The sequence below is a fragment of the Schistosoma haematobium genome, chromosome 3 (assembly GCF_000699445.3).
Source record: "Schistosoma haematobium chromosome 3, whole genome shotgun sequence".
NCBI classification, from domain to species: domain Eukaryota; kingdom Metazoa; phylum Platyhelminthes; class Trematoda; order Strigeidida; family Schistosomatidae; genus Schistosoma; species Schistosoma haematobium.
The window spans coordinates 3,281,542-3,301,084 of NC_067198.1; the positions used below are offsets into that span (position 1 = coordinate 3,281,542).

The following is a 19,543-nucleotide window of genomic DNA, read 5'->3' on the forward strand; positions in this document are numbered from 1 at the left end:
TAGATGTTTCCCAGCGTTTCAAATTCTTACTTGGCTTTTGCTGAGGAATTTTGTAATAAAGCAATTGGAATCATTTCTAAGGACATAAAGCCCTTTCTCTCATGATCATTAGCCACAAATTAAATCGTATGAACCACTGATTGGTAGCATTGTCACGTAAATCCAAAATAAACAATAAATCTCTCGTGAATACAAATGAATTGTCAACCAAGTTTCCGTTAGATTCATTACGAGCCCCTTTAACAATAACATTGTATTTCCGTTTATTAACTGAATTTTTCAAACACTTCTCTTTGTTTAGTTCCACTGTTGCAGAAACCTTTGATTCAATGAAGCCATGTTTACCAATATGGTATGCATCCTCAAACTCATAACTATATGTACTTTCAGGATCCGGTCAAACATAGTGAGAACGACAACGCTGTACTGGGTGTACAGACCTATATTACCACTTTGCAAATTCGGGAGTGTGACATCCTTCAAATGTTTCCACCGTCCCAGCTGTTGCTCGGTTAAAGGTTCTACATAGTCGATCGGAAGCTTCTTAGTTGTATAAGCCTTATTGATCTTAACAGAACCTTGTTCATCCAAAGAAAATATCTCCCAGTTCACTTTCAAACATTTACAGGTAGTAGTTTTATTCAAAGTGATTATTGTTATCAAAGCCTCCTTACCCTTGAGACCCAACTGAATAAATAACTCTTCACATACGAGGGAAGTGTCTGAACCGCTATCTAGAAGGGCGTAAGTTTAAAAAGTTCACTTCGGATCGTGCAGTTTCACCGGAATGATACCAAAACAAACCTTCGACGAGTTCCAAACGTCAACTACGTTCTTACTTACATACTGACTTACTTACTTACTTACTTACCCACTTAATTACTCAGTTATTTACGTCTGTTACCCCCAATGGAGCATGGGACGCCGAGCAGCATTCTCCAACCCACTCTGTCCTGGGCCTTCCTTTCTAGTTCTATCCTATTCTTGTGCCTTTTTCTCATGTCTGCTCCACTTCTCGGCGTAACGTGTTTTTGGTCTTCCTCTCCTCCTTTGGCCCTCAGGATTCTATGTGAGGGCTTGTCTTGTGACACAGGTGGATGCTTCCCTTAATATGTGTCCTATCCACGTCCGGCGCTTCTTCCCGATTCTTCCACTGCTGAGATCAGGTTTGTTCTCTCACACAGTTGGTTGTTGCGAATAATGTCTGGCCAACGGATCCGAAGTATTTTGCTTAGACAACTGTTAATGAACACCTGAATTTTCTGGATGATGGATTTTGTAGTTCTCTAGGTTTCCATCGCATACAATAGAACTATCTTGACATTTGTATTGAAAATTCTGACCTTGGTGGTGGTTGACAATTGTTTTGAGGACCAGATGTTCTTCAGTTGTAAATCTGCTGCTCTTGCTCTTCTCTTAATTACGTTCACTACATGGTTATTGACATCATCAATATATAGTAATGAATTATGTCAAATCTTGCAATTATCAACGTCACACTTGATGTCCGAGCTGCATGACTTGGCTATGTGACCCTTCGTTAAAGACGGGTAACATAGACCACATCTTCTCACTTCCAGTCTCCTTTCTCTAACATTCATTTTCGTTAACCATGTACAATCTATCTCTTTATGATCACACAAGCAAATTTCACAACTCAAATCCTTGAATGAGTTGCTTAATTCCCGCTTGATGACATTAAAGCTTGGTCTCTTATCAACTTGGCCTCCATAATTACTTTCACGGAACTTTGAGTTAAAATGCACCAACCTACTATAACGTGTTCGAGAAATACCGGCTCTTTCTTCTACAAAGATCACAAATTCTTCAAAGCTCGGCTCCTTCCCGGCCATCATGATCTTGTCGGCAACTCCCATCCACTTATTCTGTAATTCTAGAGGTAGACATGACACAATTATTTCCAAATTAGCCGCGGAATTCACGTCGGACATATACCCCATCTCCCTCAATGTTATGCAAACATTACGTAGCTTAGTCGCGAAGTCAGTCAAGCTATCGGCTGACAGCTCGACAAATTTTGGTTAGGTAGCTCAGTAATCAGTTCGCAAGCGATGAGGTGTTTCTTACCAAATAGATCATACAAAATCCTTTGCAGCCAATGAATGAGGAAAAGAAAGGATGATTCAAATCAAAGTTGGTTGATATTGCCAACCAATACTTCGTATCATCGACACCGAAGTCGAATATTGTATTCAAAGAACATGTAATAGCCCTCAGAAACATCAAACAAAATAATGAGTTTTTATTTAATTTAGAGCGCCTTTATTTAATTTCCTTGATAAACCTAATTATTTATCTGTATCTCTGTTTCTTGTTCTTTTCACAGTGACTTCATATCGGCATCAATTTTTTCAATGTTTTACTTGATAACCACTATATCACACACAATAAAACTGCTGATATTCTTGTTCTTCCTGCTTTTGTTCACTCCAAAGCACCCAAACAGCTCAGATAATCTGCTGATTGTCTCACTGTTTGTGCGATTTGCCACAATGGAGACTTGTGGACATTTCGCGAGTGCGTCCATCATTAATAAAACCGTTTTTGGCCCTATAGGACCAGTAACATCTGTGTGCAGATACTCTCAAGGACCGTCAGGCTTTACCCGGTGCTGCGGTTTACAGTTCCCTCGGTGTTTAGCTACTTGAGATTGCGATGACAACTTGCGGCGTCTAGCTTCAATATCTTGGCCTATCGCAAGACAGTGAGCATAGCTTCCAGACATAGATTTCATCTAGTTGATGCCTGGATTGCCGCTGTAGAATTGTTTCGAAACAATACGACGTATTGTTTTTTGAACAACAATTGTGTCGCCGAACATAATACGAGAATCGACAATCATGGGTGAGCCCTGAAGGCGAAAGTTTTGTCGCAGTTCTCCTTGAGAAGAACTGTTCAGCCTCTTAGTGCGAAGATAATCCTTCACTTCTTTGATGGCTTTCAAAGTAACAGGTTGATCATAATACTAATTGTACTTCTGTTTTTGTGTTAATTGATGTCAACGTACGTTCTTAACGTTTCAGTGGTGAGTCAGTCAATTTAGACGAATCGTCAGCTTGTCCAAAATCAGCAGTAGGCTGGTAATTATTCTTGACGTCGTAACCGATGAATGCATCTTTGAGTGCACTTAATGGACAGAACGTGGCAAGTAAAACGATACGTTGGCTTCAGTTTTTAAGTAAGTGGCACAGTAATAAGTTGCATGCGGATAAATCCGACCAGTTAATGTATAACATCATTGCTTGGCGAAATTTTAAAGTCCGTAGACAAACTTATGGGCCTATTTATAACACAGGTCCTTGCAACCTACTCCTACAAAAGCGCAATGTTTGGCATGCGTTTATCTACATACAAATGTAAAACGGTACTTTAAGCTCGGTTTGTGATAACTCTTTGACTGATAATAAAGAGCAATGTTTCTCAGTAAGGGGATCAAGCCTTATCAGCTTTAGCCGGTTGATGCCCAAGAAAATTTCGACACACAGTTGGATCTTTGTTGGTCTTTACGAGCTCATATCACTTATGTCTCGGGCGAGACACCTTTGTCTCAAGCAAAAAACGAGTTTGCCAAGTAGAAATCCATGCCATTCTACTTTATGTACTTGAAATGAGGATATTCGCCGGTCTTCAGAATCTGTTCAGAAATGCCTTGGATCATTGCTCACACATGTTACGATAATCTATGTATCAATATCCAGGTTGATCACCGGAAACCATGCAAACGTGAAAAAAACGGATGAAGAAGAATTAATCTTAGTCCACTTTGATTAGTAGATAGTATCAACTGCAGCCTACATGGACGTGCAATGTTGTTGAAGTGTGTTGGACGAGAGCAATGATGTCGAATGATGACGTATGATCAGTACATAAATTTACTGAATGTTTGAATGTGACCTGCTGGAGGACACAGTCTACTGTATTGGAGTTCGAAGAGTCATCGCGACTAGTGATTGGAAATCTTGGGGAAAAATGACTGAGAATTGATGACACTGACACAGGTACATCTATAAACACCTTGAATTTTGTGGTCATTGAACTGTTTTTTCCTCAAGTTCATCGTTATTACTAGAATAACATCGTCTGCATCTAATCATCCCCTCCAATACGGATAGTTTTAACAATCCGGCAATTACGGCTTCTAGCTGCGCTGATTTGGTGCGGTAACCACGACCGGTGAACGTCTTCCTGATCTTTCGTTGCTAATGATTGAGTTGAATAGGAACAAAGCAAAGTGAAAAAGGAAGAGATGTTAGGTCAGCTAATGTAGCTTTTAGGTATTATCAAGTTATGCAGTTAAAAATTAACACCGAACACGCTTGTTGCCTCTTATCGCGAATCACAGCGTAACACAGTGACATGCTGGAGGAAAGTGACTAAAGCAAATATTTATATCAGTTCTTATGTCTATCAACTATTGCTACTGCCCTAGTGAGCGTCGAGTTGTAACCCGAGTTGATCAAAGATACGACAGTAGGTTATTAGTCTAATCTCAGTCAACTGCCTAATTTGCCTGGTAAGGTCGTCTTCACTATCCAGTAGCACTGCAGGGAGGCCTCGAGCTGAATTCCGCTGCATGGACAGGCAATAATAACCCACACTAGTTGCCTTGGAATATGCCGATGACATAGTTTTATTTGGCGAAGACGCTGACAAAATGCAGAGTCTTCTGACCACTCTAAGCAACAATGCAAGCATGTTCGGGATGCGATTCTCCCCCTCGAAATGCAAAATGTTGCTTCACGATTGGGTTGCATTGACACCCGAACTAATCATCGGGAGTGAGGTAAGTGAGCGTGTCGACTGCTTCACTTATCTCGGAAGTCTCATCAGCCCTTGTGGTCTGGTGTGTGACGAAATCTCAGCACGGATATAGAAGGCTCGACTGGCTTTTATCAACTTGCGTCATTTAAGGCGTAGGCGAGATATTCGTCTATCAACCAAAGGACGTGTTTACTGCACAGCAGTTCGTTCCGTCCTGCTTTATGGTAGTGAAACATGGCCGGTAAGAGTAGAGGACATTCGTAGGTTACTAGTATTCGATCATAGGTGTCTTCGAAACCGAAGCAGGTGTGCCCAAACCGGTTTGGCCACAATGTTTCGAAGACACCTATGATCGAATACTAGTAGTCTACGAATATCCTTTACTCTTACCGGTCATGCTTCATTGCCGAAAAGTAGGACGGAACGAACTGCTGTGCAGTAAACACGTCCTTTGGTTGATAGACGAGTGTCGATGCAACCCAATCGTGAAGCAACATTTTGCATTTCGAGGGGGAGAATCGCATCCCGAACATGCTTGCATTGTTGCTTAGAGTGGTCAGAAGACTCTGCATCTTGTCAGCGTCTTCGCCAAATAAAACGATGTCATCGGCATATTCTAAGTCAGCAAGTGAACCTCCCGGTAGAAGTTCAACCCCTGTAAATTTAGATGAGGAAAGTGTCATCTCTAAAAGTACGTCGACGACAAAGTTGAACAAGAAAGGAGAGAGTGGATAGCCCTGACGAACACCACTCGAGGTAATCAATTCTGATGACAGTTCGCCATAAGCTTTCACTCTACTATTTGTGTTCGAGTAGAGAGCCTTTATAAGGTTAATGTACTTCTTTGGTACTCCTTTCAGTGACAAACACTGCCATAGAACCTTACGATCAACTGAGTCGAATGCCGCCCTAAGGTCGAGAAATACTACCATTGTGGGGCGTCTAAACGTGTGTCTGTGTTCTAGAACCTGACGTAATGTGAATATTTGGTCTATACAACCACGTCCAGGTCGAAAACCGGCCTGATTTTCTCTAGTTTGCTCTTCACGAGCTTTGGCTAGGCGTCGAAGTATTATTGAAGCTAATATTTTAGACACTATATTAGTCAAACTGATTCCTATGTGATTGTCACAAGAGGACTTTTGTCCTTTCTTATAGACTGGCACAACCAGTGATTGAGACCAGTCAGATGGGATTACGTCCAGTTCTTAAATTCTACCTAGGACCTCAGTTAATCTCATTGCTAATACTGGACCGCCATCCTTAAAAATCTCAGGAGTAAATCTGTCAGGGCCTGCTGCTCTCCCTCGCTTCAGATTTCCTATGGCTTTTTCGACTTCGTAAAGGGACGGAGGACCTACATTAACTTGCCATTCAGGTTGACTGGAGATCGTGGGAAATCGAAGTGTGGCTGAAGGCCAGTTTAACTGATCATTAAAGTGTTCTGCCCATCGATCCAATCTCCTGGATTGAGAGTGTATAATATGTCCATCTTTCTCTGAGAGTGTTTCGCTAACAGTCGGGTTCTTAATTCCGGTTCCCTTAACAAGTCTGAACAATTGTCTGCTATTACCTATTGCCGCTGCCTTTTCCATCTCTCTTGCTTTCGCTACCCACCACTGTTCCCGATCATTGCGTAGACTTCTTATCAGCTTGCGCTGTGGCCACCAGTCTATGTGACTCGACACTGCGGGCACTATGTTTTGAGATTTAGATGGTGGCCACATTGCGACATGATCGATAGCATACGATCTGCACTAAATAAGGACTTGACACACATGACGTTGATCACCACCCAGTGATCAATCAATTTTGATTACATCTCCGTCCTACAGGAGGTTAGTCACGGCTCGGATAGCTCAGTGGTAACGTCTCTGACTGTGAAGCTGGGTGACACGAGATCGAATCCGCCAGGGAGCACCAGGTCCCTCAAGATTACAGGTACACCTTGCTGACGAGTGCCAAGTAGCACGAAACCCGGGTCCAGGTATTCTGTTGACTACCTCCAACCACCACCTAAATCTCAATACATAGTGCCCGCAGTGTCGAGTCACCTAGACTGGTGGCCACATTGCAACATGATCGATAGCATTCGATCTGCACTAATAAGGACTAGACAAGCATGACACCCAGTGATCAATCAGTTGTGATCCAGTGTTTCTCCCTAACCTTGTGGTTTACTTGCTAGCAGATATCACTGCTGTTTCCACAGCTTTTCGGATATCATTCGGTGTTGCCTCGGGGTGGGCATCACATACATGGCTGCACAACTGTTTTCCTAGTTGTTCCTGAAATATACTCTTAGCTTGACTATCATTAACTAGGGCCGTAAGAGATTTACTTGCAGCGTCTTTCCTACGTCCAGTAAGACGCAGACAAATACGCGCTCGTACTAGAGCATGATCTGAATCTAAGCATGTGCTCCAGAATGAGCGACAGTCTTCTATCGAGCCCCTCCATCGGTGGCTGATAGCGATGTGGTCTATTTGGGTCCAACGTTCGGAAGAATTAGGTGATCGCCATGTTAAAAGATGTTTTTCCTTATGCCTAAAGTTAGTATTTGCAAGAAAGAGGCGGTTATCTGAGCATAGCTGCAGCAGACGGTCGCCATTATCTGTTCTTTGAGCCACGACACTATAAGATCCACCCAGGTGTCTTTCCCTATCGCTTAGTTTGCCAACTTGAGCATTAAAGTCACCGGCCTCTATTACTACATCAGAGCGCCTAGCTTTTCGGAGAAGGTCCGAAAGCTTTCTGTAAAACTCATCTTTTACATCATCTGAGCTGCAGTCAGTGGGAGAATAGGCAGAGACGACGAAGAGGCAACGATGAGTGTCCCTATCTTTTCGGATCCTTACTGTTCCGTTTAGTCGGACAGCGCACAAACGACTGTCTACTGGGATCCACTCTAAGAAAGATAGTTCTGCCCTAGGATTCAATGCTATGCCTACGCCGGCGGGACCACGGGAAGCTGAATCGGGGCTTCCAGATACACAAAGTGTGAATCGAGTCGGTTCTTTATTTTTGCATGGTGAAGTCAGATGAATGACGCTACTCGGATCCTGTACGCGCGTTTCGGAGACGCAGCACACATCAATGGCGCGGGATTCTAAAGTCCTAGCTAATGAAGCCTGCTGTCTTATTTAGCACAGTGTTCGTACGTTAAAAGCTCCTATGTGTAGTTTAGGGCGTCGTTTCAGGAGACCAGGAACAGCGTTCCACTTACTCGAATCGTTTGCCCTACCGGTGCGAGGTGATAAAGAAACGTGAGGAGAGTTAGTCATGGAGATAAGAGAGGTATTAGGAGGTGTAGGAAGGATTTGAATGTGACCAACTTGGTTTCGTGCGCTGTTACGGGTATGAGGGCTGATATCACTTCCCGGCTGCCCACACCATAGAAGGGTATTTCTTGAGGTACCTGAAAAAGAAGTCGGATTAATGTTGCACTTAACGACCTGGATGCGTGACCGCAGAGCCCAAGGGACAACTGCTTGAGGCCGGTCGCGCACGGCCCTTTTGTGGAGGGTTTTTAATGAGTTAGCTCCGTTCTTCAAAGGGCCTTTCCGCCGGAGACGGAAATCCGTGAGGTAAGGTGGGGTGTGACATTTTTGGGGTCGACCTTTTCTAACCCCACCCCTCCTTGTGGGAAGGCAGCATCGCTGCAGATGCTGGTTGTCCGAGGGAAACACCTTACTGCTGTCACACTCCTCTACAGTCAGCAGTACGACTTCGCCCTCAGACCTTGAGTTGCTGCTTTTAGTCTTACCGTTCTCCAATCGACCTGCATGGCATGGTAGAACCTACAGGAACATATGTTCCAGCCAATATAGCTCGGTTGGGTCATCACGATAGGCAAGCCCGACCACCACGTCAAGGTAGCAGCTTCGGTCAGGATTTGGAGACGATAACATACATCAATGTCACACACAGACTAACTTAATTTTTTACTTTCCACCTTCTATGGCGTTATGATTACTCTGAATTGCCACAAAACGAAGAAACATATCACTTTTATTTTGCATTAAATTGACGGTTATTGTCCGTATTTGGGAGTCGAGTACTGTTAGTACCGCCATAGGAACGTATAGGATAATTGATGAAGTTGGTATATATATGAAATTTGATACAAAGTTAAACAGTAGCAAGGTTTGATTCTGAATAGAAGAAACAAAACTCTGATCAAATCAACAGTTTCACTACAAAAATGACGAATTCATTAACATAGGTGGGCTACCTGTCCATTCACGTAAGGCTCATACAGACAAACAGGAAGAAGCTCACGCGTTCCAAATTGAAAGCATAAACTGTTTATATATGAGTCTACCAAACAAATTGGATGAACTACATGAACTTAGCAATGCTAATACGGCCCATCTGATAGGAATATCTGAAACCTGGATATCTTCTCAATTCTCGGACCATGAGTTAGCATTACCTGGGATGTCTTTGTTCCACAATGACAGAAAATCAGGATATGGGAGCGGAGTAGCTGTCTACATACGTTCTTGCTTGGAGGTGCACCAAGTTCATAACCTCGAGTTTAACAATCTTGAGGGATCTATATGGTGTCTGGTCGGAGTCATTTACAGGAAGCCAACCGCCGAGATCGAGTACGATAGTTGTATGCTGGAAGGACTATCCCACTCTACTCGTCTCGGTTTCACACACATCCTGATTCTAGGGGACTTTAATCTCCCTAGAGTCAACTTCGCGGAACACACGTATACTGGAGGCGACAACTCAATTGAAGCTCGGTTCTTCAACCTTATCGATGACTTGGGATTGTACGAAAATGTGAGGTCGGCAACTCGTTGGAGAAACAGTCAGACGCCATCGCGCACTGTTGGGCGGAATACAAACGAACTGACAACGACGGAGCGTACACGCAATATAAACATATCAGGAACATATGCACGAAGGCTATAAGAGAAGACTGGCTCCAGTACCAGACAAAGCTTATGGACAAACTTGCCTCTAATCTTAAGAGCTTATTCCATTATGCAGCCTCTCTTCGTCAAGCCAAAACTGGAGTTTCCCAACTGCTAGGTCTTAACGGCCCGACCAACAACGATGGCGACGCCGCTAACCTTCTGGCTGAACAATACTCCCAGACATTTCAACCGACCTACATTAACTTTACTGATGACAGTTTCGCTTACAATTCCGCAGGACTTTCCGAAGTGAACCTAAGCGCCGATTTGGTGTTCCGGAAACTGCAGTATTTAAGATTAGACACTTCTCCTGGCCCGGACATGGTCCATTCCGCTATACTAAGGGAAGCAGCCTCAATCTTGGCAACGCCGCTTAGCATGATGTTCTCACACTCGCTAGGTCGAGGAAAACTACCGAAAAATTGGAAGCTGGCTCACATCACACCAATTTTCAAAGGAGGTCGACGCAGCGAACCTTCAAGTTACCGACCGGTGGCTCTTCTCTCCATACCTTCAAAAATCATGGAGTCCTTGATATGTGATGGTATAAATGACTATTTACTGTCCTTAAATTTCTTTTCACCCCAACAGCACGGTTTCAGGAAGGGTTACTCTTGTATTACCAACCTGCTGACTGTGGTGGACAGATGGACAAGCATCCTTGATCACAAGGGGAAGGTTGATATCATCTACCTGGATTTCTCAAAAGCTTTTGATAAGGTTAACCATACATGTCTTATCAATAAGCTCAAACGATTGGGTATCATACCACCTCTAATCGATTGGCTTACTTCATACCTGAAAAATCGACATTTTAAGGTCGGGGTTAATTTCACTTTATCTCAGGCTATGGAATGTCCTAGTGGGGTCCCCCAGGGCTCAGTATTGAGACCTCTTCTCTTTTTGATCTACATAAATGATCTTCCTCAACAGGTAACGTCAGACTTATTACTTTTTGCCGACGACGTGAAACTTTGGAGAGAGATGCGCAACCAAGACGATATACAGGCACTCCAGGAAGATCTGACTGGACTTCGAGGTTGGGCAGACGATAACGGACTTACATTTAACACTTCAAAGTGTAAAGTAGTCCATCTGCGACATGTCGCAGACTACAGTTATAACTTAGGTAACTCCTCTCTAGTAGTATCCCAAGTCGAAAAAGATTTAGGAGTCTTGGTGCCCTACGATTTAAAGTCTTACGCTAACTGTGACAAAAATGCCTTCCGAGCAAACCTTGCACTGGTAACATTGAAGCTCATTTTCGGCCAGTTTGACGGAAGAACTTTCCAAATAATCTTCAATAGTTTTATCCGTTCCCATTTAGAGTACGGAAACATAGTATTTGCCTCCTCACTCCAAAAGGATAAGGACACCCTGGAGCGTATTCAACGGCGAGCCACGAAATCAGTCCGAGGATTCAAATTTAAACCTTATGAAGAGCGCCTCCATTCACTTAACCTTTACCCATTAGAGTATAGACGTCTTAGAGGTGACCTTCTGATGGCTTATAGTATCCTTAATGCTTCTGGACATCCTCTCAAACACCTACTTAAGCTTAGTTCCGACACTAACCTAAGGGGTAACACCCAAAAACTGGAGACACAACATAGCAGAACGGAATGTAGACACAACTTCTACTCCTTAAGAGTTGTCAAATGCTGGTATTCGCTGTCGGCCGAGCTAGTCCAAGCGACTTCTCAGAAGTCCTTTAAGAGGCAACTTGATCTATTCTTAAGGACTAAGGATAGTATCGCACTATGATTTACCAATTTCTTTTCCTGTTTTCTTGTTAACATACCTAGGTTCCTGCCTGTAGGATTTGGTGATCCCCTGCTACTAGACAAGGAAGCCTGTTAAGCGAAAGCTTCTTCTATTCCGTCAACAACCATTTGAACCATCTGAACATAACTGTGGTGTTTGAATGAGCTAATGATATCTTTGTACTAGTCGAATGCTCGATTTCAAATTCCAACTACAATACATTCATTTGTGATTGTGTGTTCATACAATAATTCAAGTAGTTTCAAATATTATACTGGCGTTGTGAGCAGGAGCCTGTGATGGAGTTGTTGGATGTACATTCAGATCTTGATGCTTTTGAGGATTACTTTGAAAGGTTCGAAATGTGGGCTATAACCGAGGAAGATGTTGAGGATGTTAATATTGTAGCACATTTCCTCACATTCATCGGAAAAGAGGCATATAGCTTATTAAAATCTCTGGCTATGCCGGAAAAGCCTATCTCGCTTCCTTATACAACTCTCAAGGAACTGCTGCTAGGCTATGCTAAATATACAAATTTCGAACGCAATAAAGGAAGATTTTGTAAAGTGATTCATCAGGATATAAAAAATTCCACTACATTACTACGTCATCCCAACCCGGTGCATACTGAAGGTTATGCAGGTAATTCATTGAGTTTGGATGCAGTTCACGAAAATGGGCACACGTTTGGTCAGTGTTTGTCCTGTGGCAAGTTCCACTTTTAATTCATGTAAATTTCATTATTCTAAGTGCTTTAAATGTGGTGATATTGGACGTATTCAGTCGGTCTGTAATACTAATGTTCATCTTACTGCAACTAATATTAAGTCTTGTAATTCTCATTCTACTAAGTCGAGTATTCATAATGATCATTTATCTTTATCAACGATTTTAAAAGGTAGTGTAGAGTCATATATCAGTTCGGAGTTAAATGAAACTCAGAATCCTTGTGAGACAACAGTTTCTAATCAATCAGTTTGTCAGAATTCTCATGTTATTGTACCAGGTATGGTTTTTCCTAATGATTCACATATTTCTGATGAAATTCCTTGCAAATCTGAGGAAAATATGTTCAGTGAACATAATTATGATCGAAAACCTGACGTAGTTTTGATGGATGTTGACTTTTCTAATGATTCTTTGCTCTGCAATGACATTCTTACTAAATTTTAAAAAGCTATTTCAGAAGAATCAAATCTTGATGTCATATCAAGTATTATTTGTCCTCATAATGCATTTGCTCCTTGTGAAAAACTTGTTCAATGCGAACTACGAGTATTAAATGAGCTCGATTTTGATTACAATTAGGATGATTTCATATCAACTGCTGTTCATCCTTATCACAAATTCACTTCCAATGTATACTTGAATCAATGTGAGAAATATGTTTTAAATGAAGCCACATTATTCATAACTTGGGGATATAAAGATCCAACATTATTTCATGCTGGAGGATAGTGTTGAAAAATTTATGGTTCGAATTCTAGATATTAATGATTTCATTACAAAACCGACATGCTGGTTGTATACAATTTCAGGTGAGTCTGTTCCGATTTCGTTTGCTAATTCCAATACTAATGAGCACATTCTAGATACTACAAATTTTTCATCTAATACAATGTCGGACAGACTTAGGATGGACTTAAGAGGAAGACGTACAACCGATGACAGACACTTATACTCCTATTTAAGCTGTGGCGGATGTGGTGTTTGAATGAACTAATGATACCTTTGTACTTGTTGAATGCTCGATTTCGAATTCCTAATACAATACATTCGTTTGTGCTTGTGTCTTCATACGATAATTCAAATAATTTCAAAAATTATAATAAATTTAGTTATCTGTAAAAGTGTTCGTTGCTTATCACAGTCAGTGATCGGATTTATTTGTACACACTCTCTTGCCACGATTTTGTCCACTTATCTATCTTATCGAGTTCACCTGTGTGTGTAAATAAGTACAAATTATTCAATAGTACAGACTATTTGTAATATTCCATTTGTCAGTATATATTTGTGTAGATTGTTCAATTAGATCGATAACGTAAATGAATGAATGTTTCGTCTTATTATGAGACCGGTGTGCAGTGCGCATCCACGATTGCGTACAAGATACTCGAATCCAGGACCTTCGGTCTCGCGCACAAACGCCTAACCTCTAAAACAGTAAGCCCACATCTAACCGTGTTAATGTCTAAATTTAACCAACCCACGACATTGAGCAACCGTGCACGTTTGTTTCCAGTGAGTAACTGCCTCGCAATAGACACGGTTGAATTCCACTAGTCTTGAAGTTAAGTGTATGCAGTTATTTACAATTTTGCGTATTTATTTAAGTCATGAATAAACGCAACGGTTCCCTTATTGTTGACTCTTGGTTCGGTTTTCGCTTGTTGAAAAACCGTTACCAAGTTTAGACACAGCTGACGGCTGTTACTATTACAGGAAGCCTTATTTATTTCAGAAAAAAAGGTGCATGAAACGTCGCAGATACCTCACAGGTTGAGATTTATAACTAATTTTTGTATATAATTAACTAAAAAACCGCTTGTTTGGAGAAATCGTTGTTTTGCGAACTTCGATTTTGAGCGTATCTTAATTGGGTGATTCAGACGTTTCGATAGACTCAACAGTCTTTAACTTCGGTTTCAGTTTATGACTCCATAATGGTTGGCCCTATGTCAAGTACACATATGTTATTCTAGCTTCTGAACGAACCAATTTATCCATTCTTCTCTAGCTTCATTCTGACCTTGTCACTTATCCACCTTGACTGTTTTATGTTAGCGTATGTGTGTTCACTTCTTACTCATCACTTGTCTGTAACCTATTTTTGTCTGACTACAAATATCAATTCACGCCTGTCTAAATAGAGTTGGCTCACTTATCTGCTCCATTGCGCGTCATTTGACTTCACTTTTCATTCCGATCAACGATTGTATAAAATATACGCATTTAAAATCCATTCTCGCATTTAGCTTAGTTCATTCTGTTATTCACTAATGCGATTTAAGTCGATTATTATGTACGAGTATCGGCAACATGTATATTTCAGTAACAATCATCCTACGATATAACTGGAATCAGATAATTGGTCTATAAAACTCCATAAAAGAGAGTCGAATTCAGGAGGTTCGGCCTCGTGTGTGAATGCTTAGCATTTAGATCAAAGAACAGGCATTTAAAGGTGTAAATGTCTAAATACAACTAACTCACAACATTGCGCGACCATCTTTCATTGTCTCTTGTGGCTGCCTTCCACATACTCGTCACGGATGAAATCCACTGGTCATCCTTGAAATATCTTCTCAAAGCTGGTCACATGAAGATTATCAGTTTTGAGTACGTGAGGACTGCTGAATGTTACATAGATCATGGACGGGTCAAAGTTATACAATCATTGACATGACAATAATATTAATAAGAATCGGTCGTATGTAATAAATATTCTTTCCTATTCAGAAACGGTTGTTAACAAATGTAAGGTTTATCAAAGCACGTTTCAGAAAACATGTCGTTGGGGCTCAGGAGTAAGTTCATTTTCAACTGATCGACACTGGTATTTAAATTAGGAAAAGTATAAAGATTTTCCTGTGTAAAATTCGTGTATAAAATGACATTTTTTACTTCACTGAATTAATTCTCTGTTTGCAAACGAAATATATCGACGTTTTTGTCCATATCGTGTTTTGATTTAATAATAGTTAGCCTAGAGAAATAAAGCGTCCCAGAATACAAGGCCGAAGAAAGAGACTTAATAATTGTATTAGTCAAACTTAAGTTAACCTGAAAAACATTTACTTTTCGAGGAAGCCGCTTACTCCAGGCCATTAAGCGTCGAAAACTCGAGTTTCTATTCATTGGTATGTGAATAATATATTGTTATACAATACATAAAATGTGTTGTTATGCATTTACCTTGATGAGAATGAAAACGAGTGTTGACTGAAAAATATCGAAAGACTCTCGTTTCTGTAGGGTCAGCCAAATGCGTCTCAATACAACATTACAGAATATCATGGTGAAATCTGAGACCAATACAGTAAACATTTCATTTACAAACTATCCACTGATTCTCTCAGAATTTATTGTCCCTTCATTTCCATACCAATCACTCTGTTCTCGTTTTCTTCCTTTCAATCTTATTAAGATTCTGCTGCCAGGCTTTCCTCTTTTGATCGGTGATACACACTACTTATATCAGTCAACATCAGTAGTACAGAACACAGTATGTCTGCAGCTGCCTGTGAATGGGAATATAATACATACACATGTAGACAGTCATCCAATGATTGATCGATTTTCTAAAATGAAATTCGACCAATCAAAATTGGATTATTGATTTCACCTTCTGTATTTTGATTGGATGAATCGGTTGTCCTTGTTCCCTCTTTCAAGGGTATTGATCGATAGGTAGAAGGAATATTTTTCCCTTGAATAAATAATAATGAAAAGTTAGTTTGACGATTTATTTATTCATTTTCACAATTTGGAAACTTGTGGTTCAATTAGATGAAGTAAGTTGAATAATTATTTGACCAATGTGTTCTGTGATTCGAATTGTTATTCGCATTATTCTATTGTGTTTAAGAGAAAATCTCTGGCACTCTCCATTGTTTGAATGGAATATGACAGAGTATCATCATTTGAGATGTTACCATGCGTAAACTACTGTAGAACTGTGATATTCATAGTTATGGATTACTTATAGACAATAAGATTTCTACAATAAAACTTAATCACAATGATAGCTGAGCTATTCGAAGCGGATTACACGGAACAGTGTTGAAATCCTGATCCAGAAAATTATAATCAACTGCTTGAATTACTAAAGTATTCAACTAGGAGAATAACTAAGCGAAAGGATTATTGTGTAGTGCATCGTAGAAGGAATTATCCGATAATAATCTGACCTGAATTTCCAGTTTAAATGAAATAATCATTGAAACCAGGGAGCAGTGAACAACTGCTTCGTCTTGGAATATTACTTAACATTGGATATCCATAGCACTTATTGAGATTAAGCTTAGACGGTTAACAGAATTATCCGATCAACGAAAGTCCATAATATAAAGTACAAACTAAATAATTTAACCTCAATATGCCAATCTGTTAAAATTTATTAGTACACCGCATGTAAATGTTCACTAGTTATGTAAGTATCTTTGATAGACCACGAGTGTATTTATCAACTTCTACAACACAACGTAATCAGAATCTGTGTATTAAGTGCCACAGAGTGCTTCAATGAAGCTCCTCAGATTGATTTATGTTACCGATTTCACCAAGTACAGTTAAGCTAGTGTTGACAGTTATTGATAAATACACTCTCCTCCAAGTACGGATAAATATTCACAATAAACAGTTGACAGCCATCGGATGATACTGCTACACTGGTCCGATCAGGTACGCAGAACAGTGTTCATTCTAGTGATCCATTCACTGACTTCTGTCTATCCGAAATGAAAGTCATAACCTTTAAATGTTTATGTTCAAAACACTACAATATTCATCTATCCTACATGTTGATCTGTTTTGCTCCTTCGTCTTCCAGGATTCTCATCAGACAAAAGTAACAGTCCAGTCAAAATACAAACCATCTCAACTTTGAGCCAATAACGTAAACTAGTTGAACAACTACGTCAAGAAGCAAATTTAAATCGTCGTCCTGTTTCTGAATGTGTGCAAGAAATGATTGTGTATATGGAGCAGAATCGAGAAAAAGATTGTCTTGTTTCAGGATTTGCGAGTAAGAAAGATAATCCATTGCAAGAAAAAGGCGGATGCGTGGTGATTTAGGCAACTTGTTAAATGGATGATAAAACAAACAATTTAGACTCAATGTTCAATTATCCTTATGCTCCTTACTTCTCTGCGTATTTAACGAACATTTGTATTTCCTGAAGAACATGGGGAAACTAGTTCAATCTTCAATTAAATTGACTTGGTTCTTAAACCTTGGTATTTTAATTGTATTGCTTCATTTCGTTTTTGTGTACATGGACAAGCGCTCACAAGTAAATTTATTTAATTATGCTTTTATATGAATAATGTGGGTATTCTCATTTCGTCTATCTATTTCGTAATATCTTACTATTTCTGTTGTTTCTATCTCTGGATGTAGACACTTTAATCCAAATAAAACCAAATAACGATGAACGTTTGAAAACAGACGAATTATTCGAAAGCCAACTTTTCGTTGATTATCTGTGTTCTTCTTACAGTGACGTTGATAGACAACTTTACTTCATTCAGCGAGGAACCCTTAGACGTTAGTCTATTCACCAATGTTGCGAATCATTCTAATAGTGATATTAGTTTGCTGAGTAATTGTTGACAGGGATGTGTTCTACTGGTGACCTACCGTGGTTCTCAAATTAACATGAGAGTCCAGAGCTAAATATTATTCACTGAGAATGCAGGTGATATGATAGCACTATTCTTTAGACAACTCGAGAAATGGTCGGATTAGGAGTGAAGGTTAAGTTATGAAGTTAGTAGCGATATTTAGGAATCGAGTACGGAATAATACTTGGTAGCCATGATGATAAATACATGTACAGTTTCTGCATGATTTCACATACTAGAAACCTTTAAGTTGTCGTCACAAATTCACCTACTATATTCCTGGTTTGTGAAAACCTTAAATGTATTTGTTTGTGTTCCCTTTTACATCGCAGATTAATCACTTTCTCATTGTTATTTTAAGAATCGTTCAAGTTAATTAATTAACTTAAAACGTCGTACTGACTAAGTAATGGTAGGTTCTAGCTCTTTTTTACTTAGCTTTTCGTATGAAATAAGCTGTACAACATTGCTGCTTGAGATTTGCTCAGAACTCCATGGCACTCCAACTTAAATCTTGTCTGTTAGTCAGAACTGTATATTTTTCGCTTAACTGTTTTCTTATAATTCAAAATTTCTCTAAACTGGTGCCTATAACCCCTTAATGTCAGTAGATATTTAGGAAAGCCAGGTTGAATCTTACTGGGTTGAATTAACACTTGATTCAGGATCATGTGCACATTTCATAAATGAAATCCAAGTGACATGAAAGTCTGGGCCAATGTGAGTATCGAAACGACTAGTTATAACCACCTAACATGAAATAAGGTTTTATGATGATCGACCGAAATTTTCAGACTATGATATGATAAGAATGATGAATGCACATTTCTCTTCATCAATAAGCTTGACTGAATCTACAGCATGAATGAGAAACAGTAAAATCGGATAGATTAAACTTATTTGATAATATCGACAAAACAACAGTAGCATTGTCAATGTTAAATTTGAAGATACAACAGATGGCTAGTCATCATTCACTGGGTTTCATTTATTTCAAGCTGCGATTTTTCACTGGTGTTTTCTGTCTTGGTTTCAACAAACTATTTGAGTGGTTCATAGTTGAGTTTGTTGACGACTGTTGAATTGTTATCGACACAATGCCATCATTGTACCATCTTGATGATGCTTCAGAACGACCATTTATCAAATGTGGTGTAGATGTTGGGCATTTTAAGAATGATGAACTAGAGATGTTGACAGATTTGGATTGCGTTTTACCGCCACCCTATAATTTGTCAACATTATAGACAAGCAATCAGTGAAAATCTATTTATAAGAAACGTTCATAGTTTATGCTAGCAAAAACCTCGTCTTTGGCACTGATAACTTTAAATATGATTTGTTTTATCTTAGAGGAAACTAATTGCCACTTGACACTTATTTATTCTAGGCAATTCCTCAGGACAGGGTGGATAGGTCAGTGAATCAGTCACGGTTGGCGTGTTGCGTGGAAGAAAGGTGGTTCGGCATAGGTTGTTATATCTTATCACTTTGGTATATCAACGATGAAATTAAAAATAATGAATAACAAACGAATCACAATAATAATAGTAATTAATCACAATAAAACAGAGAAAATATAGAGAACTCGCTTCGTAAAACGTAGTAGGTTCGTAGAATAAGTACGAAATAATACCGAGACTCATAACCTAGAAAGTGACGTACTAATGATAAGACAGTACTGATACCTATGACAATTAACATCTCCAACCTGT

General features: G+C 39.8%; 1 protein-coding gene across 1 annotated transcript; it reads left to right on the plus strand.

Annotated features, from left to right (window-relative positions):
• The first annotated feature begins 11,664 nt into the window (after positions 1-11,664).
• MS3_00004817 (uncharacterized protein) lies at positions 11,665-19,378 on the plus strand. Its single transcript, XM_051212782.1, has 3 exons — positions 11,665-13,018; positions 15,631-15,997; positions 17,035-19,378. The coding sequence occupies exon 1, from the start codon at positions 12,141-12,143 to the stop codon at positions 12,651-12,653; it is 513 nt and encodes a 170-aa protein (XP_051068694.1). The 5' UTR covers positions 11,665-12,140; the 3' UTR covers positions 12,654-13,018; positions 15,631-15,997; positions 17,035-19,378.
• Positions 19,379-19,543: the final 165 nt, after the last annotated feature.